Source organism: Blennius ocellaris, assembly GCF_963422515.1.
Source record: "Blennius ocellaris genome assembly, chromosome: 11".
In the NCBI taxonomy this organism is placed as follows: Eukaryota; Metazoa; Chordata; class Actinopteri; order Blenniiformes; family Blenniidae; genus Blennius; species Blennius ocellaris.
The window spans coordinates 29,519,861-29,542,865 of NC_137660.1; the positions used below are offsets into that span (position 1 = coordinate 29,519,861).

General features: G+C 48.9%; 4 protein-coding genes across 5 annotated transcripts; 2 read left to right on the forward strand and 2 right to left on the reverse strand.

The window, feature by feature from the left end:
- Nucleotides 1-1,314: 1,314 nt before the first annotated feature.
- LOC308136492 (uncharacterized protein) lies at nucleotides 1,315-9,271 on the reverse strand. The gene is made up of 8 exons (XM_080504831.1): nucleotides 9,239-9,271; nucleotides 8,273-8,502; nucleotides 7,231-7,454; nucleotides 7,032-7,133; nucleotides 6,823-6,924; nucleotides 5,848-5,961; nucleotides 5,629-5,740; nucleotides 1,315-4,914 (listed from the first exon to the last, which is right to left on the reverse strand). Exons 2-8 carry the CDS (start codon nucleotides 8,370-8,372, stop codon nucleotides 2,792-2,794), a joined length of 2,877 nt encoding a protein of 958 aa, XP_080360957.1. The 5' UTR covers nucleotides 8,373-8,502; nucleotides 9,239-9,271; the 3' UTR covers nucleotides 1,315-2,791.
- On the forward strand, nucleotides 8,669-11,529 carry pdf (peptide deformylase, mitochondrial; the record flags this gene model as incomplete). 2 transcript variants are annotated; one of them, XM_080504864.1, is made up of 3 exons in its annotated part: nucleotides 8,669-8,780; nucleotides 10,121-10,761; nucleotides 11,372-11,529. In XM_080504864.1, exons 2-3 carry the CDS (start codon nucleotides 10,128-10,130, stop codon nucleotides 11,527-11,529), a joined length of 792 nt encoding a protein of 263 aa, XP_080360990.1. In that variant the 5' UTR covers nucleotides 8,669-8,780; nucleotides 10,121-10,127. The 2 variants fall into 2 exon arrangements, with proteins under 2 accessions (XP_080360990.1, XP_080360991.1); XM_080504865.1 differs by having other exon boundaries at nucleotides 8,677-8,775.
- A 620-nt stretch (nucleotides 11,530-12,149) lies between these two features.
- On the reverse strand, nucleotides 12,150-19,077 carry spata2l (spermatogenesis associated 2-like). Its single transcript, XM_080504867.1, is given in 5 exon segments — nucleotides 12,150-12,682; nucleotides 12,684-12,962; nucleotides 13,679-13,969; nucleotides 16,966-17,303; nucleotides 18,941-19,077. Coding segments are annotated over 4 exon segments (1,365 nt in total). The 5' UTR covers nucleotides 17,299-17,303; nucleotides 18,941-19,077; the 3' UTR covers nucleotides 12,150-12,220.
- Nucleotides 19,078-19,549: 472 nt separating this feature from the next.
- On the forward strand, nucleotides 19,550-22,585 carry LOC308136520 (uncharacterized protein). The gene is made up of 6 exons (XM_080504866.1): nucleotides 19,550-19,677; nucleotides 21,036-21,143; nucleotides 21,234-21,373; nucleotides 21,470-21,566; nucleotides 22,106-22,230; nucleotides 22,300-22,585. The coding sequence occupies exons 1-6, from the start codon at nucleotides 19,593-19,595 to the stop codon at nucleotides 22,474-22,476; spliced, it is 732 nt and encodes a 243-aa protein (XP_080360992.1). The 5' UTR covers nucleotides 19,550-19,592; the 3' UTR covers nucleotides 22,477-22,585.
- The last annotated feature ends 420 nt before the right edge of the window (nucleotides 22,586-23,005 follow it).

Consider the following 23,005-nt stretch of genomic DNA (forward strand, 5'->3'; position numbering starts at 1 on the left):
GGAGGAAGATGCTCTATAATCTGGATTAGAGGAGGAAGGTGCTCTATAATCTGGATTAGAGAAGGAAGGTGCTCTATAATCTGGTGCTAAATGAGGAAGATGCTCTATAATCTGACGTTAGAGGAAGATGCTCTATAATCTGGTGTTAGAGGAAGATGCTCTATAATCTGGTGTTAGAGGAGGAAGATGCTCTATAATCTGATGTTAGAGGAGGAAGATGCTCTATAATCTGGCGTTAGAGGAGGAAGATGCTGTATAATCTGGATTAGAGGACATTTGTGTTGTTTTTTCATTTGTTGTTGTGTCTAGTGATTTGTTGTTGTGTCTAGTGATTTGTTGTTGTGTCTAGTGATTTGTTGTTGCGTCTAGTGATTTGTTGTTGCGTCTAGTGATTTGTTGTTGTGTCTAGTGATTTGTTGTTGCGTCTAGTGATTTGTTGTTGTGTCTAGTGATTTTTTGTTGCGTCTAGTGATTTTTTGTTGCGTCTAGTGAGTTGTTGTGTTTAGTGATTTGTTGTCGCGTCTAGTGATTTGTTGTCGCGTCTAGTGATTTGTTGTTGCGTCTAGTGATTTGTTGTTGAGTCTAGTGATTTGTTGTTGCGTCTAGTGATTTGTTGTTGCGTCTAGTGATTTGTTGTTGCGTCTAGTGATTTGTTGTTGAGTCTAGTGATTTGTTGTTGCGTCTAGTGATTTGTTGTTGCGTCTAGTGATTTGTTGTTGCGTCTAGTGATTTGTTGTTGCGTCTAGTGATTTGTTGTTGCGTCTAGTGATTTGTTGTTGCGTCTAGTGATTTGTTGTTGCGTCTAGTGATTTGTTGTTGTGTCTAGTGATTTGTTGTTGCGTCTAGTGATTTGTTGTTGCGTCTAGTGAGTTGTTGTGTTTAGTGATTTGTTGTCGCGTCTAGTGATTTGTTGTCGCGTCTAGTGATTTGTTGTTGCGTCTAGTGATTTGTTGTTGAGTCTAGTGATTTGTTGTTGCGTCTAGTGATTTGTTGTTGCGTCTAGTGATTTGTTGTTGCGTCTAGTGATTTGTTGTTGCGTCTAGTGATTTGTTGTTGAGTCTAGTGATTTGTTGTTGCGTCTAGTGATTTGTTGTTGCGTCTAGTGATTTGTTGTTGCGTCTAGTGATTTGTTGTTGCGTCTAGTGATTTGTTGTTGTGTCTAGTGATTTGTTGTTGCGTCTAGTGATTTTTTGTTGCGTCTAGTGAGTTGTTGTGTTTAGTGATTTGTTGTCGCGTCTAGTGATTTGTTGTCGCGTCTAGTGATTTGTTGTCGCGTCTAGTGATTTGTTGTCGCGTCTAGTGATTTTTTGTTGCGTCTAGTGAGTTGTTGTGTTTAGTGATTTGTTGTTGCGTCTAGTGAGTTGTTGTGTTTAGTGATTTGTTGTTGCGTCTAGTGATTTGTTGTTGCGTCTAGTGATTTGTTGTCGCGTCTAGTGATTTGTTGTCGCGTCTAGTGATTTGTTGTTGTGTCTAGTGAGTTGTTGTGTTTAGTGATTTGTTGTTGTGTCTAGTGATTTGTTGTTGTGTCTAGTGATTTGTTGTTGTGTCTAGTGATTTGTTGTTGTGTCTAGTGATTTGTTGTTGCGTCTAGTGATTTGTTGTTGCGTCTAGTGATTTGTTGTTGTGTCTAGTGATTTGTTGTTGCCGCCGGACTCGCCTGCAGAGCGCCTCCTGCAGGCAAACCGACACAAAACCACATTCTGAGTATTTATTCACATCGTCTCCTGAAACACATGTTGAAAGTGTCTGCTGGCAGTCAAACAGTGACGTCGGCCTCCGGCGCCCTCTGCTGGTCATATGACATCATTTCACCAGGGAAACGTCCCAGTCTCACTTTGGAGTCGGGTTGACAATAATAATAATAATAATAATAATAATAATTGTGCTCGACGACACAACGTCCAGTGATTTGATCTGGAACAGGAAGTCACGACACAAACATCTTAATCCCGTGAAGCAGGACCGGCGGCCATTCTCTGAATCTCTCACTAAAAAAAAAAAAAAAAAAAAAGAAGATAGATCCAACTCTTGTTTTCCCTCCAATGAAAGGAAGGATCGTTAAGAAAACATATTGTTTCCGGCTGACATAACGAACAACAATAACAATAATAACAATAATCTGAAACCACAGAGTCCAACTATAGATTTTCCTCAATTCTTCACCCGTTTGTTAAAACCGGAGCGACAAAAGCTTCGAGGTCAAATGAACAAAACGACAATAAAAAGCTGGTTCGCTGAGACGAAGCTGTAAAGTTCCACTCATGGAGGAAGAAGGAGGTTTGTTCAATCTGGTTCTAGTTCCGTCTCAGTGTGGGAAAAGTCCTTTTATCAACCGATACTGAAGAGAGGAGGACAAATCTACACTGAGGTAATAGTAATAGTAACAGTAATAGTAATAGTAACAGTAATCTCCAATCCGCCTCCAGCCTGTTAAAATGCAGGTGAGCAGCAGTTCAAAAGGTTTTCAAAAAGGGAACAATGGTAAAGTGTGACCTCGAGGATCATAGATATAAAACACTAGAAGCCTCGCAGCGCCGCCATCTTGGAGAGGTCTCTGGATCTACGTGTCCAGCAGGACCTCCCCAAGATGGCGTCACGTCATCAGGCACCGATGGGCCGTGCGGCGTCGAGTCTTTGCATCCGTGTTGAGGATGGCGAGGCTAAAAGCTAAAGCTAGCGTTAGCCTACAACGAGGCCGGCTTTGGCTCCGCCTTCTTCCACTTCCAGCGCCGATGTGTACGCCATGCACTTCCGTCCACGACGGCGCGAAACCCTAAAGACGGACCAACGTCTACGGTTTCGTCTTCGCCGTGTTTTCTCCGGCGGCCATCTTGGCGTTCTCGTACTCCAGCAGGAGCCTCGTCTTTTTCAGGGACGGTTTGTAGTCGGGGTCCGGATCCTCGTCGCCGTCGCTGCCCGAAGAGTCGGAGTACAGTTCGTTCAGATCGAAGGACGAGTCCACATCGTCCTCCTCCGTCTCCTCCCCGGGGGGTCGGCGCTCCTCCTCCTCCTCCGTCTCCTCCCCGGGGGGTCGGCGCTCCGCGGCCTCCAGCCTGGTGAGGCTGACGAGGGGCTGAAGGAGGCTGGACTGCAGCAGCGAGGCCTGGCTCTGCAGCGACAGCCTGAGGGGGGGCCCGGTTGGCAGCAGACCCCTGGCGGGGGCCCGACGGCGCCTCGCGGCGTCGCCGCAGCAGGAGGACCGAGACGTAGAAGCCTCAGAGACGCTGACGTCACGGGTCGACCGACACCTGGTCGGGTTTGAAGGAGAGTTCCTCAACGTCCACGAGCGTTTGGAGACCCGAGACCCGGGGGGCGTCTTCACGGCCGAACCAGTTTTCAGTCGTAGGGACGAGGTGTCTCTCTCTCCGGGCGTCCGGCGGGGCGGGACACCCGAACCCGAAGGCGTCCGATTGTTGGGATAGCGGACAGAGTCACATGGAGACGCTTGATTAGGTTTGAAGTTGAGGTGGGAGAAGACGTCCACCAGGCGGACGGTTGGCGTCAGACCGTCTCCGGGTTTAGGGGGACGAGCCGTTTGAGCACCGGACCCCGAGGTGACGGGACCTTGATTGGACGTCTTTGACCCAGAGACGGTAGGGTCGCCGTCTGAAGGTGGACAACTTGTGTACTGTGGAGCCTTTTTATTTGAGGGTCTCCTGCGTGAAGCTCTCGACTGTTTGTCGGCGGAACCAGTTCCTCTGGACTCTGGTTGAGCAGAAGACCGTCTGGTCCGACGGGGACGTCTGCGGAGGTCCAGGTCGTCCTGAGACTCGGGAGACGTCTTCAGGTTTAAATGAGGTTCCGGCTGAACTGAAGCACAGACGGTGTTCCCCGAGGTCTGACCGGACGGAGGACCGGAACCTGACGGTTCTTGTTGTCGACCATCGATTCCGCGGTCTGGAGACGTTGGACAGCGTTTGGAGGCTGAAGAGGAGCCGCTGTCGACCAGATGAACCGGCGGCGGCGGCGCTGCAGGGAGCCGATGGTCTCTGGAGGACGAGGACGGCGGAGACGACCCAGAGCTCCAGCTTTGTCTGAACTTTGGTGACAGTTTGGTGGAAGTGGGCGACTCCTGTGGGTCAGGACGTCTCTTATCGTCTGAACGGTCTTCGAACCCCGAGGACTGACGGGGGGCAGGAGACCTGGGACCTGAAGTCCCCCCCTGGTGGCCGCATACGTCACAATCTGGAGACGTTGGATTGGATTTGGACGTAGAGGAGGAGGAGGCAACCTGGTCCAGCAGTGACGGTGACGGACCGGGACGAGCGTCTGTCCCTCCGGCCGATCCAGAGTTCAGACGATCCCCTGGGTTTCCTGGTTCTCCTGACCGAGACGTAGAGTTTAGAAGGCGGCGTCCACCAGGTCCGGAGAAGTGGACCGGTGAAGGAGGACGACTCGGGTCTTTGGGAAGCTCCTCAGAAGACGGTTTACTCGTTGAACGACCGAAGGTTCGTCTGAACCTGCGAGAAAGTCTGGAACCGGCGTGTCTCGTTGGCGGACACGCCTTATCGTGGACAGTCGTAGACTCTTGGTGACTCGACGTCTCGGCCACCGGCGGTTGGCGGGAGGGACCGGGGACGAGGTTGGACGGGGTGAGGTCCTGCGACGAGGACGAGGACGAGGACGGGGGGAAGAGGGGCGGGGAGCAGCAGACGGAGGAACAGTCGTCCGGACACTCCTGCAAGATGCTCCGGACCCAGCGCCGGTGTTTGGAGCAGAACTGACGGACGTTCCGGGTTTCCTTCGTCCTCTTGGGGACCGGAGCGCCGTCTCCTTCCCCTCCGACGGCCGGACGTCCGTCCAGGGAGACGCCGTCCCACCGAAGCCCCGGGGTCCCTCTGGACAGTCCAGACATCCCGGCGTCTTTCCCTTCGGGCGGCTGAGAGACACTGTGTGGACGACAGGAAGGGACATCTGGAGGGACAGAGAGGGAGGACGGTGTTGAAGGGTTGACGTCTCAACTGGAACTCGTTCCTCGGCGAGATCGTCTCCAGAAGACGTGGTTTCCTCCTTCGTCTCCCGCTGAGTTCCTTCTCCCACCAAAAGTCAAAAATCACCGACGTCCTTTTATAATATTGAAATATTAGTTCGATTCTGACATTTGGCATCATTAGAACACTTAATAAAACTATATTATTAATGTTTTGTGCACTTCAGGATTAATAACAACAACAACAACAACAACAACAACAGGTGTTACTTGATCGTCTACTAGCCGCCCGAGCTAGCGGCTCCCGCTAGCTGCGCAAGCTAGCTTCTCTCTCGGTCTCTTCTAGGCTCAATCTTTCATCAAGGCTCATAAAACGCCGACTAGAACTTCAAAACACTGTAAAAACTTGGATATTTAAGAGGAAACAAGCCGATATAAACACAACACATCGAGATCTGCACAACTCGTGATGTCACACATAGGCTCCGCCCACGAAGGAGAAGGATTCCCCCGACTTCCTCGGCTGGAGATTTAAAATTCAAATAACTTTGTTATGCGACAACAGTGGAGGGGCAGAGTTGGAGGAACCTTACAAGTAGAACCCCAACTATCGTTTTTTTTGCAAAGTAGCGTGTTACATTTCACCGGGACTTTAAAGGTTCTAGTAAATCAGCTGCTGTGGGAGTTTTTCGTCTCACCGCAGAGCAGCAGCTTCTCCAGAGTCGCCGCGGCGACGGCGCCGCGGTCGGACGTCACGACGTCCAGAAGCAGCTCCTCCTCCTCCGTCGCCGGACTTCGCCTCTCCAGGATCTACGTCGCAAGTCAGAAGAGCCGAACGTCAAATGGAGTTTCCTCCCGGGAAACAAACACAGGAACCGACCAGCGGTGACGTTCAGAACGTCGTCTCCCGGCTTCACCTCCTCAACGTGCGCGTCCGCAGGCGTGGCGGCCTCCAGCGCCCGCAGGTACTGCAGCAGCCGCTCCTCCACCTTCTGGGCGTAGCGCTCCCCGTACTGCTCCTCCAGCTCCTCCTGAAACGCCCAGGGACACACACTCTGAGTGCTGGAACGCAAGTCAATACGACTTTATACGCCGGTCACGCCTCCAGAGAAAAGAGGAAAAATCCAACTGTCGGTAAATAGAAACGTCTTGAGTCTCGCCTCAAAAGTAGAGACGTCTCAGTGTTATGATCTAACGGTTGTTTAAGATTGATGGAGTCGGTATGGAAGCAAAACTGTGCCGTCAGATTCTCAATTCGAATTTAGTTTGTTTACCATCGAAATCAGGACTGGTCACGTGACCAACAAGGATTCTGGCTGTTTTGTAGCTGAATTTTTTTTGCGGTTGAATTTTTTTTACAGCTGAATTATTTTTGCAGCTGAATTTTTTTTGCAGCTGAATTTGATCTTGCGGCTGAATTTTTTTGCAGTTTAATTTTTTTTATGGCTGAATTTTTTTTGCGGTTGAATTTTTTTGCAGTTGAATTTTTTTTATGGCTGAATTTTTTTTGCGGTTGAATTTTTTTTGCGGCGGAATTTTTTTACAGTTGAATTTTTTTTACAGCTGAATTTTTTTTGCGGCGGAATTTTTTTACAGTTGAATTTTTTTTACAGCTGAATTTTTTTTGCGGTTGAATTTTTTTACAGTTGAATTTTTTTTACAGCTGAATTTTTTTTGCGGCGGAATTTTTTTACAGTTGAATTTTTTTACAGCTGAATTTTTTGCGGTTGATTTTTTTTTACAGCTGAATTTTTTTTGCAGCGGAATATTTTAACAGTTGAATTTTTTTGCAGCTGAATGTTTTTTGCGGGTTCAATTTTTTTACAGCAAAATTTTTTTGCAACTGAATTTTTTTGCAGCTGAATTTTTTTACAGTGTGACATCATACCGACCTCGACGTACCGCCGCCGCCGCCGCCCGTCCAGGGCGAGCGCCTGAGCCAGAACCTTGAAGTCCCGGTGGTTCTTCCTCATGAGGGTCATCTCCCGCCGGCTCTGAGGTCAGGTGACACGTCAGGTGACAGGTCAGGTGACACGTCAGGTGACACGTCAGGTGACACGGCAACGTTTCACTGGCCGACGGGCGGCAGGCGGGGTCTTACGCAGCGGCCCTGGTACTCCGGGAGCCTGCCGGGGAACAGCCGCTTGACCTTCGACACGACGGCGACCGTCCCTCGGCCGTCTCGGAGCATCGCCATGACGACCTGGTGAGACACACGGGAGGGTTGCGGGGACTCGTATGCTAAACGTTCAACGCGGGGGGTGGGGTGGTGGGGGGGTGGGGACGGCGGTGGTTGGTACCAGGGTCTTGAGGCCGAACACGATCTTCATGTGCTTGATGGCCGCCACCAGACCCGGCCGGTGCCGGTAGGCCGCCTCCAGGAAGCCCAGCGCCTCGTCGTAGCGCGCCACGGCCCGCCTCCTCACCACCGACAACACCTGGGCCGACGCCACGCGCAGCCGCCACCACTCCGCCAGGCTGCGGGGCTGCAGGTCCAGGTCCCGCCAGCGGGAGGCGCCGGCAGCTGGGAGGGAAACGGGAACAAGCTCTCATTGTGGGGGGCGTCCCAATAGTCCCTCCTTTCCTATCTCCTTTCCTAGCCACTTCTCCTGAACCCCGGAAGGGTTTAGTGTGGCGGCCATGATGAGGACTGTCGGAATTCTCAGTGAGCAAAGGAAAGGAAACACTGATGATATCCAGGGGGTTAAGGACAAGTGGATAGGAAAGGAGACAGGAGGGACTATGAGGAGGAGGAGCTTCAGGAGGAGCCGTTACCATGACGACGCTTTGGCGACAAAAGCACCAATATTGTTTCAGAAAAGTTTCACATTTACACATTTGGAAAACGACGCAGTTAGCATGTTGGGCCAAGTTTAAAAAGTTGCGTTTTCTCAGTTTCCGTGGAGACGGAGCAACGTTCTTAAAAAGTTGCGTTTTCTCAGTTTCCGTGGAGACGGAGCAACGTTCTTAAAAAGTTGCGTTTTCTCAGTTTCCGTGGAGACGGAGCAACGTTCTTAAAAAGTTGCGTTTTCTCAGTTTCCGTGCAGACGGAGCAACGTTCTTAAAAAGTTGCGTTTTCTCAGTTTCCATGCAGACGGAGCAACGTTCTTAAAAAGTTGCGTTTTCAGGGCCTCCGACCAACGTCGTCATGTAAATTGACCCAAAGACAGAAAGTTTTCCATTTTCTACTAAAATCGATGTCGTTTAATTAAAATGTGTTTGACTCGTGACAGAGTTCTATGAAATACTGCTTTGTTAGCAATTTCAAAAATACTCCTTTATTCATATTTAGTTGTTTTTCTTGTCCTGCAGCGAGGTGAAGAGGTGGAATTGAACCCTCACCCTGCAGGAGGTCCATCATGTTGTGTCTCCAGACGAGCTCGACGATCCAGAGGAACGAGGGGAAGCTCCGGTGACTTCCAGCCGCCTCCCCGGCGTCCATCAGCCCGCAGCACCGCCTGGAGCCTGGAGCCTGGAGCCTGGAGCCTCACCGCCCGGCCGGGGCATGTACCGGCATGTCAAGGCAGATGACAGCTGATCATCCGGGACCTTCGAAATTTCAGATCGGGTTCCTGTAAATTTTCAAAGTAAAGGTTTTGTTTATTACCGAGTTTATGTAAATGTGAAACGGCTGAACTAATCGCGACAAATATAATAAATGGACCGTTTACAGCTGTTTGTTTGAAGAATTTTAAAATCAGCCACATGTGGAACGCGCCTGTGCGTGATGACGTCATAGAACCGGAAGTTGTCATACGCAGCCGTGCACGTCTCTGCTGACCTTTTTTATTTTTAAATCTTAGTATGAGCTGTTTTTGAGGCTGCACGGGAGTACTCCTGTCACTGTAAGGTAACGCGGCTAGTCCTTATCATATTATATGCACGATTAGTTTCCCAAACGAGTTTAAAAGCGTCACGTTTAATTACACGAACATGCTAACGGGTTAGCCTCAGTGGTAGCTGTTCAATAGGAGCACTTGTCGCAAGTCACCCGTACAGCCTGGGCGGGCGGAGCTCGATAGAACTGCAACTGAGCAGGGTCAGTATTGCAGTTTCGAAAACAATTCAGGGCCGATTAGTTTGTGGCTTCCAGACCACAATACATTAACCTACAGACACGTTTCCAAAGTTAACAGGCATTTCGTCAAATCCAGAGGAAATTACCCGTCGGTCGCTATAAAACTGTTTATAACACCAGCGACGGTCGTTTGAAATAGTCCGGGGGTTGCACTCTTATGTTCACAATAGTCTTCGAACTCTGCGGGGAATAAAAGTGAATTGACACAACGATAAGTGAAGATTTTAAACCTGTTTCCCAAACTCGGTTTACACCCTGGGAGCCGCCATCTTTGTTTTGGTTCGGAAACAGCGGTGCATTGTGGGAAATCCTGTTGAGCTCATTGGGTTTGTGCGTCTGCGTGTGATTTTGTTTCTTTAAGGTTATTTTATAAATTGGTGTACATTGGTTTTTTTTCATTTGATTTAGATTCACAGATTATATATAATTTTTATACAATATCTATGGACTTTTTGTGAACGAAATGATTACTTCTATATGTATTAATATCAGTATTTTTGATTCATTTCATCCAGACTGGACAGGATTTGAAATAGTTTTATATAAAAATAAATTGATTGGATTGATTTTCTCAAAAGAACTTGTTTTGCAGATTTCATTCTAGATACAAATAACTTTTATACAAAGGCAGACGAGTTTTCAGAACACAAACTATCTATCATCTATCTATGGAACTATAATAGAATTTGAACTGGATTAAAGTGGGTTTGTGTCTGATGGTTTGAGATCAGATTTAGAAAACTTAGGTTTAATGTTAGGTTAAGGTTAGGTTAGGGTAAGGTGAGGGTAAAGTTAGGTTAGGGTTAGTGTTAGGTAACGTTAGGGTTAGTGTTAGTGTTAAGTTAGGGTTAGTGTTAGGTTAAGGTTAGGTTAGGGTAAGGTGAGGGTAAAGTTAGGTTAGGGTTAGTGTTAGTGTTAAGTTAGGGTTAGGGTAAGGGTTAGGTTAGGGTAAGGTTAAGGTTAGGTTAAGGTTAGTGTTATTGTTAGGTTAAGGTTAGTGTTATTGTTAGGTTAAGGTTAATGTTAGGTTAAGGTTAATGTTAGGTTAAGGTTAATGTTAGGTTAAGGTTAACCAACACTGGCTTGTACCTGGATGTGTTGTTTACCTGCAGCGGCACCATGAGCTCCTCCTCCTTCCTGCTGCGGCGTCTCTCCTGCTCCGGGTTCAGACTCTGCACGTCCTCCACGCCTCGCTCCGTCCCCGTCCCCCCCGTCCTCCCCGTCCTCCTCCACGCCCCCCCCTCCCGACGTCTCCCACACGCCTCCCCCTGCAGACTCTCCTCCTCCTCCTCCTCCTCGGGGAACGTCAAGGTGCGCTCCTACCTGCAGTACGTGAAGAGGAAGCTCCTCCCCCCCCCCGGCCCCCCCTACCGCCACGTCTGCCAGGTCGGCGACCCGGTGCTGCGCTCGCACGCCGCCGCCGTGGACCCCGCCGCCGTCACGGGCCCGGAGGTGCAGCGGGTGGTCGCCGCGCTGGTGGCGGCGATGCGGCGGCTGGAGTGCGTGGGGCTGAGCGCGCCGCAGATCGGCGTGCCGCTCCGGATCCTGGCGCTGGAGTACCCCGAGGCCATGCTGCGGGAGAGCTCGCCGGCGGCGCGGCAGCTCCGCGGCCTCTCCGCCCAGCCGCTCCGCGTCTTCGTCAACCCCACGCTGAGGGTGCTGGACAGCCGCACCGCGCTCTTCCAGGAGGCCTGCGAGAGCATCGCCGGGTTCTCCGCCGCCGTGCCGCGCTTCCTGTCCGTCGAGGTGTCCGGTACGACACACACACACACACACACACACGACAATGCAGTAAAGTCAGAAGCTAACTCCAATCTCCTTTGATCTCCACTTTGTATGGGACAGTTGTTTTTTTTCAGTTTTTTGGGGGGATTTTATTAAAAAATAACGTCCCACAATCTAAAATCCTTCGTGACAAATCATCCCTGAAGATTTTGCCGTTCGGGCGAATAGATTTTTTTGTGAAAAGTTACGTGAAATACATAGAAACATAAATAAATACAAACCTAAACATAACCTTCAACATGTGGAGCTCAAATGAAACACAAAACAACCTGAATGTGTGACAAAAGTCCCCAAAATTTAATGTGACTCATCAAAATGAATAAAAAAAAAAAAAAAGGCTCACGGCAGTACAAAACTTTTTCAAATGCAATATGAAAGATATTGTCGATAGTGGGGCATCGATCGGCTTCAGTTTATCAAAGCAAGAAGAAAAAGAGATAAAAAAAAGGCGAATCAATCCTGAAGCTGCTGGTTAAAATGATTCCCAGCGTCCAGTTTGACTCCTCAGATCAAAGCAGATCAAAGCAGATTGAACAGTCCGGGAAGGCCGAAGCTCCACGTCTGTGCGTTTCCTGCAGGTCTGGACCAGAACGGTGAGGCGGCGTCGTGGCGGGCGAGCGGCTGGCCGGCTCGGATCCTCCAGCACGAGATGGACCACCTGGACGGCGTCCTCTACGTGGACCGCATGGACCCCAAGACCTTCATCAACGTCCACTGGCAGGAGCACAACGAGTAGCACGGCGGGGGGGGGGGCGGGGCTTATCGCACCCGTTTACCACGCCGCCGGATGAACTTTGTTTTGAGGAAAATTTAACAAAATAAAAGGTTTTTTTTTGAAGAAATGTCACTTTGTGATCAAACTTCTTCCTGCTTGAAGCTTTTCAGTCGTTTGGTCTTTAAGTTCTTGGTGGCGACGGCGGGTGTTTAAAGTGGGCGTGGCCTAAACATGCAGCCAATAGAAATGCTTGTTTAAATTCCAAACGCAAAATTCTTCTTTCTTCTTTTTTTTTTTTTTTTATGACGGAACGTTGCATAAACTTCCCTCATAAATGTGCGACGTTCCGAGTTGGAGACCCTCATTTTTGTCTATTTCCCAACAGGAAGTGGGAAATTCCCACTTCCCCCTACCGCTGTAATGAAACCCGCGGAGCCCAGAGAGACACCGTCGCTCGGTGTGACGGATTCGATCAAACTCCACACCGAGTTACAGCCTCGTTTTCACAGTTTTTTTTTTTTTTTTTTTAACATTGATAACAGTAACCATGGCAACCTTCAGTAACGGGACATGAAGGTCAAGTGGCGGCAGCGTTTAGAAGATAAAAACCCCAAAAAGACGTGTAAATTTAAGGCACTGATACTTTACTGAATGTGCCTCCAGAGCGCGACGGTATGGCGAGCCGCGGTATGGCGGTATGGCGCTGCCAGCCTCACACGGGCGTGGACTGGTCGAAGGTTTGGCCGCAGGCGCAGGTGATGGGGTTGCGGTACCAGCACTTCCGGCAGTACTCGTCGCCGCAGTACCTGCAGAGGACGAGCGGCGCCCGGGGACACGCCTGCCCGCACGTGCACACGCCCAGCGGCCGGGCGCCGTGCCGCGCCTGGCACTGGGCGCCGTCCCGGCACGAGTCCGAGTGGAAGACGCGGCAGCGGCGGCACAGCAGCCGGGGGTCCGGCCGGCTCACGTCGCAGCAGTCGTGGAAGCTGATTGGCTGGAGGGTCGGGGGGGGCGGCGTCGACGTCGGGCTGGGCGGGCGGCGTCGCCAAGTCGCCCCGCGGCGGCGGCGATGACGCCGGGCGCTCCACGCGGTGGCCGGCCATGTTGCAGACGTCCAGCGAGGTGCAGTGGGCGTCGTGCGCGGCGTCGCAGTCGCCGCAGCCGCCGCAGCGCTGGAGGCGGAGCTGCGGGGCGAGGAGGCAGCCGCAGCGGCGCTCGCCGTCCGGCCTGGATTCCCCGCAGGCTCGCCGCTCCGGGGACGCCGCCGCCGCCGCCTCGCCGTCGGACGCGGCGCCGGCAGCCTCCGCGGCGGCAGCGCGGGGACCGTGGCGCTCGCCGGCGGCCGGCGGCTGCGGGGCCGACTGGTCGTCTCCGTACAGGTCCACGTCTCCGTCCAGCGTGTCCGTCAGAGGCGGGACCACGTCCAGAGACTTGGTGGTGTTGTCCAGGGCAACCTGGGAGGGGGCGGAGCCAAACCAACCAGAGTTGATGGTTTCTACTGTGGTTTGTTTTTTAAACACTGATAAGAGAGAGAGAGAGAGAGAGAGACAGAGACACGGAGAGAGACAGACAGAGAGACACCGAGACAGAGACAGGGAGCGTGAGAGAGAGAGAGACACCGAGAGAGAGAGAGAGACAGAGAGCGTGAGAGAGACAGAGACACAGAGAGAGACAGAAAGAGAGACACCGAGACAGAGACAGGGAGCGTCAGAGAGACAGAGAGACACCGAGAGAGAGAGAGAGAGAGAGAGACACAGAGAGAGACACCGAGACAGACAGAGAGAGAGAGAGAGGGAGACAGAGAGAGAGGGAGAGAGAGAGAGAGACAGAGACAGAGAGAGAGATAGACAGAGAGAGAGACAGAGAGAGAGAGGGAGAGAGAGAGACAGTGAGAGAGAGAGAGACACAGAGAGAGACACCGAGACAGACAGAGAGAGAGAGAGAGAGACACAGAGAGAGACACCGAGACAGACAGAGAGAGAGAGAGAGAGACACAGAGAGAGACACCGAGACAGACAGAGAGAGAGAGAGAGAGCGAGAGAGACTTCCAGGATTATATGAAGAAAACACGAGACATTAGACTGTTTCCAGTCGCACATGATGAGCGAATCGTCCCCGTAGAGACGGGGGACGACCCCCCTTCCCCCCCCCCCCTACCCCGTCCTCCTACCTGCAGGACGTGTCCCCGCCGTCTCTCCCTCACCAGACTCAGCTCCCACTCCAGCTCGCCGCCGCGCCTCTCCAGAGCCGCCAGCAGGAGGCGACACTCGCAGCGAGCCAGGAAGAAGGCGCAGGCCAGGCGCAGCAGGTCCGGGGAGGACGGGGCGTCCCTGGGGGACGCGAGGCGGAGCTGCTCGGGCCGCGCCGCCGCCGCGCCGTACCCCAGCAGGCCGAACAGGCGGCGCACCTGCGGCGGCGGCAGCACGGGGCAGATGTCGTGGATGAACACGCTGGAGTACGTCTGAAACGGAAACCAGGACCCGCGGCGGGGTTTCATACGGGACGTTGTCAAAACGAGGACTTCCTGCAACGCGCCTGGAGGCGGAGCTTCCGTTTACGGGCTGCAGAGTTAAGACACGCCCACAAATGCTGTCAGACGTCCGACAGCTTGAAATTTCGTCAGTAGAAATTCAGCTTTGTTTGGGACTTGATTGACATTTTTAAACCAGAAAACTCAGTTTATGTGTGATTAAATGTAACACGTTTCACTGCATTAAATCCTTTGATGTGTGACAGCGGAGGGGGCGGAGCTTCAGTTTACCGGCTGCAGAATCGGGACACGCCCACAAATGTTGTAAAAAGTCCGACAGGATGAAATCTCGTCAGTAGAAATTCAGCTTTTCTATTTGGAATTTGATTGAAATTTTTAACTCAAACCAGTTGGAAGTCGCTTTTCGAAACACGAGCGACACATGAAGTCATTCTTATAAGTAACTAAGTATTTCTATTACTTCTAATTGGGTGGATTACTGCCTCGGTGGAGAAAATCCAGAAATCAAGAGTATTTCTGTAACAATGTTGATTTTATACCAGAAAACTCAGTTTATGTGTGATACAATTTAAAACGTTTCACTGCATTAAATCCTTTGATGTGTGACAGCGGAGGGGGCGGAGCTTCAGTTTACCGGCTGCAGAATCGGGACACGCCCACAAATGTTGTAAAAAGTCCGACAGGATTAAATCTCGTCAGTAGAAATTCAGCTTTGTTCGGAATTTGATTGGAATTTTTAACTCAAACCAGTTGGAAGTCGCTTTTCGAAACACGAGCGACACATGAAGTCATTCTTATCAGTAACTAAGTATTTCTATTACTTCTAATCGGGTGGATTACTGCCTCGGTATTTCTGTAACAAAGCTTTTTTTTTTCTTTTTTTTGAATTAGCGAAATTCTCTATAAAAGCACAATGCTACTATGACTGTAATGTATTTAAAAATGTTCTTTTTTTAATAAAAATAAATAATAAAAAATAAATAAATAAAGCGAATGTATCTCTAAAAAAAAAAAAAAGTATATTTTCTGTAACAACGCTGATTTTATACCAGAAAACTCAGTTTGTGATCAAATTTTTAATGTTTTACTGCATTAAATCCTTTGATGTGTGACAGTGGAGGGGCGGGGCTTCAGTTTACCGGCTGCAGAATCGGGACACGCCCACAAATGTTGTAAAAAGTCCGACAGGATGAAATCTCGTCAGTAGAAATTCAGCTTTTCTATTTGGAATTTGATTGAAATTTTTAACTCAAACCAGTTGGAAGTCGCTTTTCGAAACACGAGCGACACATGAAGTCATTCTTATCAGTAACTAAGTATTTCTATTACTTCTAATCGGGTGGATTACTGCCTCGGTGGAGAAAATCCAGAAATCAAGAGTATTTCTGTAACAATGTTGATTTTATACCAGAAAACTCAGTTTATGTGTGATACAATTTAAAACGTTTCACTGCATTAAATCCTTTGATGTGTGACAGCGGAGGGGGCGGAGCTTCAGTTTACCGGCTGCAGAATCGGGACACGCCCACAAATGTTGTAAAAAGTCTGACAGGATTAAATCTCGTCAGTAGAAATTCAGCTTTGTTCGGAATTTGATTGGAATTTTTAACTCAAACCAGTTGGAAGTCGCTTTTCGAAACACGAGCAACACATGAAGTCATTCTTATCAGTAACTAAGTATTTCTATTACTTCTAATCGGGTGGATTACTGCCTCGGTATTTCTGTAACAAAGCTTTTTTTTTTCTTTTTTTTGAATTAGCGAAATTCTCTATAAAAGCACAATACTACTATGACTGTAATGTATTTAAAAATGATCTTTTTTTAATAAAAATAAATAATAAAAAATAAATAAATAAAGCGAATGTATCTCTAAAAAAAAAAAAAAAGTATATTTTCTGTAACAACGCTGATTTTATACCAGAAAACTCAGTTTGTGATCAAATTTTTAATGTTTTACTGCATTAAATCCTTTGATGTGTGACAGTGGAGGGGCGGGGCTCCATGAGGAGGGGGCGGGGCTTCAGTTTACCGGCTGCAGAATCGGGACACGCCCACAAATGTTGTAAAAAGTCCGACAGGATGAAATCTCGTCAGTAGAAATTCAGCTTTTCTATTTGGAATTTGATTGAAATTTTTAACTCAAACCAGTTGGAAGTCGCTTTTCGAAACACGAGCGACACATGAAGTCATTCTTATCAGTAACTAAGTATTTCTATTACTTCTAATCGGGTGGATTACTGCCTCGGTGGAGAAAATCCAGAAATCAAGAGTATTTCTCTAACAAAGCTTTTTTTTTTTTTTTTGAATTAGCGAAATTCTCTATAAAAGCACAATACTACTATGACTGCAATGTATTTAAAAATTGTCTTTTTTTAATAAAAAAATTTAAAAAATAAAGTGACTGTATCTCTAAAAAAAAAAAAAAAAGTATATTTTCTGTAACGACGCTGATTTTATACCAGAAAACTCAGTTTGTGATCAAATTTTTAATGTTTTACTGCATTAAATCCTTTGATGTGTGACAGTGGAGGGGGCGGGGCTCCCGTTTACCGGCTGCAGAATCAGGACACGCCCACAAATGTTGTCAAACATCCAAACTAAGGAACTAAGTATTTCTATTACTTCTAATCGGGTGGATTACTGCCTCGGTATTTCTGTAACAAAGCTTTTTTTTTTTTTTTTTTGAATTAGCGAAATTCTCTATAAAAGCACAATACTACTATGACTGTAATGTATTTAAAAATGTTTTTTTTAATTAAAAAATAATAATAAAAAAAGCGAATGTATCTAAAAAAAAAAAGTATATTTTCTGTAACGACGCTGATTTTATACCAGAAAACTCAGTTTGTGATCAAATTTTAAATGTTTTACTGAATTAAATCCTTTGATGTGCGACAGTGGAGGGGCGGGGCTCCATGAGGAGGGGGCGGGGCTCCGGGGAGGAGTAATTTGACACCGCGCTCACCTTGATGACCCTGTACTCCTTCCTCCAGGGACACACGTGCAGGTTCAGCGCGGCGTGCTCCAGCACCTGGAACGCTCTAGCTAGCCCCCGCAGCCTGGCCCGCGGCCGCGCCGCCGCCGCCGCCGGGTCCAGGGCGTCCTCCATCACCAGCAGGGGGTCCAGGCCCAGGCAGTGCATGTCCCGGGCGGGTCCGTCCCGCAGCATGGCCGTCACCTGGTCCAGCAGCTCCTGGTCGCTGCTGGGGAGGCTGGACCCCCGCTGGGAGATCTGCAGGTCCAGGCCCAGGCCGTAGGCGCTCACCAGCTCCGAGGCTCGCGGAGACCCGTCGCCCATCGTCTCTAGAGCCACACAGGAAACAGGAAGTCACCGCGAGCTGCGCGGAATAAACACGATTCGCTTTCATCTAATAAATGTTAATAGAATTAATATTTCGTCTCGTAAATGTTCGTAGAATTAATATTTCGTCCAATAAATGTTAATAGAATTAATATTTCATCTAGTAAATATTAATAGAATTAATATTTCATCTAGTAAATGTTCACAGAATTAATATTTCGTCTAACAAATGTTAATAGAATTTATATTTTGTCTCGTAAATGTTAATAGAATTAATATTTCATCTAGTAAATATTAATATAACTAATATTTCGTCTAGTAAATATTAATAATAGAATGAATATTTAGTCTAACAAATGTTAATTGAATTAATATTTTGTCTCATAAATATTAATAGAATTAATATTTCATCCAATAAATATTAATAGAATTAATATTTCATCCAATAAATGTTAATAGAATTAATATTTCATCCAATAAATGTTAATAGAATTAATATTTTGTCTCGTAAAGGTTCGTAGAATTAATGTTTCATCTAGTAAATGTTAATATAATTAATTTGTCAGAGATAAAAGACGAAAAGTGACTCATGTGCTTTCGCTTTTCGTTTTACTTTTTTCAAAAGCTGAACCTGAAATTTACCTGCAAAAACGGACGTTTCCAAAACACTGAAGTTTGTACAGAGATATTAATTAGTTACACTGAATAAAAATGTTTCACACCAGTTCAACGTGTTTTCTTAAAGAAGTGATCTTTTGTTTCGAGGTTCACGATTCGCGCACGGAAAAGCGTCAATTCAACTCTTCGTCTTCACTTACTCTGACGAACGCGTCTCGAACAGTCAATCGGACGGATTTCAATAGTTCGGAGGCGTTTTGTCAATTCGGCAAATAAACAATCGGCCGACAGAAAGTCGACTTTTTAAAAAACGAGTCCAAACTGACGAGCTCCTCGAAGCGTCGCGCTCACCCTGCGGTGGGAAAACCCAGGAAGTGAAACCAAACCGCGGCGGAAAAGTGCACGTTTTCCACACGAAGGAGAGTTTAAACTGACCTTTAACACAACCCGAATTAAAGCCCGAGTCCTTTTGAGGTTAGAAAAACGCAACGTGGCTTGTTTGACCCTTTCAAAACGCGATTAAAACTCGCTTAAAGCTAGAAATAGCAGATTTCTCAATGGGGTTTGGTTAGCTTTCCCTCGCCGCGAAGCTAACGAGGGACCCAACGAGCGAGGTGTGACGGCGGGGTTGGAAACCGGAAGTAGGAGGCGCGTGAGGCGCGTGGGGTCGCTCACCTGCACCTGCCGCTGCCTCACCTGTCGACAGGTGCGACGGGGACAAGTGTTCGCCGCTCGAGGGCCGCTGTCAGAGTAAATAATGTCACGTGGCGCGGGGGTTTCCCCCACAGCTCCGCGCAGGGTGCGCTCGGTGTTCACCACCAGGACGGCCCGCAGGGGGGTGGAGCGAAACAACCGAGAAAATGGGTGCGTTTGAATAAAGATGTCACATTTTAAAAAATCTAAATAAACCGACGCGTTGGAGAAAAGAAATAAAAGGAAAATTTAAACTTAAGAATAAGAGAAACGAAGTCATGACACGAATTCAGCCACCAGGTGGCAGCAGAGACCTGCTCACCCTCACCTGTGGGACACGCGCGCCCGACTCACGCGCGCCTCGGTGGGCGTGGCCTCGGCGGCGAGTCCGCTTTAAAGCCTCCCGCCCCGGTAAAGAGGCTCCGCACAAGTCCGCAGCTCCGTGTCACCGTCATCCAGCCTCCGTCCTCCGACCTCCAGCCTCGAGCCTCCACCTTCTAACCTCCAGCCTCCACCTTCTAACCTCCAGCCTCCACCTTCCAGCCTTCTAACTTCCAGCCTCCAGCCTCCACCTTCTAACCTCCAGCCTCCAGTCTCCAGTCTTCTGCCTCCAGCCTCCATCCTCCGACCTCCAGCCTCGAGCCTCCACCTTCTAACCTCCAGCCTCCACCTTCCAGCCTTCTAACCTCCAGCCTCCAGCCTTCTGCCTCCATCCTCCGACCTCCAGCCACGAGCCTCCACCTTCTAGCCTCCAGCCTCCACCTTCCAGCCTTCTAACTTCCAGCCTCCAACTTCCAGCCTCCAACCTCCAGCCTTCTGCCTCCACCTTCTAGCCTCCAGCCTCCACCTTCTAGCCTCCACCTTCTAACCTCCAGCCTCCAGCCTCCACCTTCCAGCCTTCTAACCTCCAGCCTCCAGCCTCCACCTTCCACCTCCAACCTCCAGCCTCCGTCCTCCACCCTGCAGCGGGAGCGCGCAGGATGTCTACCTCGGACCGGGTGGTGCTGGTTCTGGGTGGCGCGGGTGTGGTGGGGTCCGGGATCGTCAAAGCGCTGCTGGACAAAGGTGAGACTCCAGTCGCGCGTCACGAGGTCACGCTCTTTGACGCGCCGCGGATTTTTACGCACAAGAACTTCCAGCCGCAGTTTGGAACGATTCACGTCTTAATCCGTCGTTTCGACTCGTTTCGACTCGTTTCCGGTCGTTAAATGTCGTTAATTCCAGGTTCAGTGTGGAAAAGATGCGTCAAGACGATTAGTTGGAATTTCACGAGCGGATCAGACAGAATCTGCAGGTTTGAAATGGAAAATTAATATTTGAGCCAATTAATTATTGTTCATTTCAAATAAAACTCCAGTTTGTCATTTTGGACCAGAGTTTCTCTTTAGTGCCGCATTATTTTGTGAAATTTGTATTTTGATCCAAGTCAAAGATATTTGATAAGATTATGGATTATTTAAAGTATCGCTGGAAAATCGACCCTCGTTTCCAGTATTAAAGTTTTTTAGTGCAAAAAAACACAAATCATTAAAAACAACAAAGTGAACGAGTTTTCCCATGAAAATATGAAATAAAAGCTTTAAAATGCATCGAAATCTTTTAAAATTTGTGCAAAAACCAGAATTTTTACACTTTTTTTGTTTCTTTTGATTCTAATTTCAGAAACTTTTATGGTTTTTATTGATCTTCTTGTTGTTTTTAAAGTATCGCTGGAAAATCAACCGTCGTTTCCAGTATTAAAGTTTTTTAGTGCAAAAAAACACAAATCATTAAAAACAACAAACTGAACAAGTTTTTCCATGAAAATATGAAATAAGTGTTAAAATGCATCGAAATCTTTTAAAATTTGTGCAAAAACACCAGAATTTTTACACTTTTTTTGTTTCTTTTTATTCTTTTTTCAGAAACTTTTATGCTTTTTATTGATCTTGTTGTCGTTTTTCAGTATTAGAGTTTTTTTAGTGCAAAAAAACCCAACACAAATCATTAAAAACAACAAAGTGAATAAGTTTTCCCATGAAAATATTAAATAAAAGTGTTAAAATGCATCAAAATCTTTTAAAATTTGTGCGAAAACACCAGAATTTTTACACTTTTTTTGTTTCTTTTGATTCTAATTTCAGAAACTTTTATGGTTCTTGTCGTTTTTTAAAGTTCGCAGGTTGTCGTGATTGTTGCCGATGTCACTGTGGCAGGTTGCGTGTCCAGTGTTGTTGTTGTTGTTGTTGTTGTTGTGTAATGAGCCAGCGACCATCTGCTGCTCCGCCTCATCCTCCAGTGATCCTGATGCTCAGATTAGATCCAGAACAATGTTCAACTTCATGACAGAGGGATTAGCTGAGTGTGTGTGTGTGTGTGTGTGTGTGTGTGTGTGTGTGTGTGTGTGTGTGTGTGTGTGTGTGTGTGTGTGTGTGTGTGTGCAGGCTTCAGAGTGGCCGTGGTCTCCAGGGACGACCGGCGGCTGCAGAAGCTCCGGTCCTTCGTGTCTCCGGAGACGAGGGACAGGTTGACCACCGTGGTGGGAGACGTCGGTGAGTCCTCCACCCGTCCTCCTCCACCCGTCCTCCACCACCCTGGACCAGGGACCTGTCTCACTGTGTGTGTGTGTGTGTGTGTGTCAGGGGCGGAGGAGGGGGCGGAGCTTGCCAAGCAGGCGCTGCTGCAGGAGGCGGGGAAAGTGACGGACGTGGTTTCGTCTCTGGGCTTCAGCTGGTGGCAGGGTGGAGCGCCACACACACAGAGCCTGGAGGAGCTGCACTGGGTACACACACACACACACACACACACACACACACACACACACACACACACACACACACACACACACACACACACTCTGACCCCCCGGTGTCTCCAGGTCATCGACTCGTTGCTCTTCAGCACCTTCGTCTCCTGGAAAACTTTCTTCCCTCTGGTGAGAGACGATCCGGAGAGGAGCTACACCCTCATCACTGGTAGGAACTCCTCCTCCACCCTGTCTCCTCCTCCTCCACCCTGTCTCCTCCTCCTCCACTTTCACCCCGTCACCTCCTCTTCCACCTCCACCCTGTCACCTCCACCACCCTGTCTCCTCCTCCTCCACCTCCACCCCATCACGTCCTCCTCTTTCACCCTGTCAACCCCTCCTCCATCCCATCTCCTTCTCCACCCTGTCTCCTCCTCCACCTCCTGACTCCACCCTGTCTCCTCCTCATCCACCCTGTCACCTCCTCCTCCTCCTCCACCCCGTCTCCTCCACCCTGTCACCTCCTCCACCACCCTGCCACTTCCACCTCCACCACCTTCACCCTGTCACCTCCTCCACCACCTCCTCCACCCTGTCACCTCCTCGTCTTTCAGCCTGTCACCTCCTCCTCCTGACTCCACCCTGTCACCTCCTCCTCCGCCCCGCCCCCTTCTGACTCCACCCCGTCACCTCCTCCTCCTCCACCCTCCTGACTCCACCCCGTCTCCTCCTCCTCCTCCACCCTCCTGACTCCACCCTCCTCTGCAGGAGCAGCAGGAGAGAAGGTGTTGATGCCGGGGACGGGGTTCCTGACGGTTGGAGCCGCTGCAGCTCTGGCGTTCTGCCAGGTCCTGAGGGCGGAGTACCCCCACCTGCCCTGCAAGCTCACCCAGGTGAGGCCGCCAGGCCCCGCCCACCTCCACCGCTCCTCACTGATTGGTTAACAGGCGTCTCCCCCCCAGGTGAGGATCGACGCGGGCGTGGCCCCCCCGGAGCGCCTGGCGCCGGGCTACCTGAACCACCTGGACCTGGGCCGGGCCGTGGCGGCGCTGGTGGAGCGGCGCGACCAATCGCACGGCGTGGTGAACCTTAGCTCCGCCCACGACCTGGAGGCCGTCGTCCAGGGGCCAACGCCCTGAACCCGCCCTCCGCCGCTCATCCCTCCATCATTCCGCTGGACGTGTTCTTCCCTGCTCTCAGAACGGTTCTTCTCTTCTTCATGTTCTGTAAAAACAATAATAATAAATAATCAACAACACCTGTGAACCAGTGTCTTTCTCTACAATGTAACGATTTATGTCTAACAAAATAAAACGCTAGAAAAACAAACAATCCAGTTCAAAAACAGCCGACAAGACTAAAACACTGAGACCGTTCAGATCTAAAACTAGATCCAAACCAGATCTAAAACCAGATCTAAAACCAGATCCAAACCAGATCTAAAACTAGATCCAAACCAGATCCAAACCAGATCTAAAACTAGATCCAAAACTACATCCAAACCAGATCTAAAATCAGATCCAAGCCAGATCTAAAACCAGGTCCAAACCAGATCTAAAACTAGATCCAAACCAGATCCAAACCAGATCTAAAACTAGATCCAAACCAGATCCAAACCAGATCTAAAACTAGATCCAAAACTACATCCAAACCAGATCTAAAATCAGA

Coding starts and splice junctions, on each gene's coding strand:
- LOC308136492 (XM_080504831.1), bottom strand. CDS start 8,372: ATGGACGCCGGGGAGGCGGCTGGAAGTCACCGGAGCTTCCCCTCGTTC. Junction 5,962..6,822: donor GGCGGCGGCGGTACGTCGAG/GTCGGTATGATG, acceptor TGGGCGTTTCAG/GAGGAGCTGGAGGAGCAGTA. Junction 5,741..5,847: donor CGGACGCGCACGTTGAGGAG/GTGAAGCCGGGA, acceptor CTTGCGACGTAG/ATCCTGGAGAGGCGAAGTCC.
- LOC308136520 (XM_080504866.1), top strand. CDS start 19,593: ATGTCTACCTCGGACCGGGTGGTGCTGGTTCTGGGTGGCGCGGGTGTG. Junction 19,678..21,035: donor CAAAGCGCTGCTGGACAAAG/GTGAGACTCCAG, acceptor GTGTGTGTGCAG/GCTTCAGAGTGGCCGTGGTC. Junction 21,374..21,469: donor GCCTGGAGGAGCTGCACTGG/GTACACACACAC, acceptor CGGTGTCTCCAG/GTCATCGACTCGTTGCTCTT.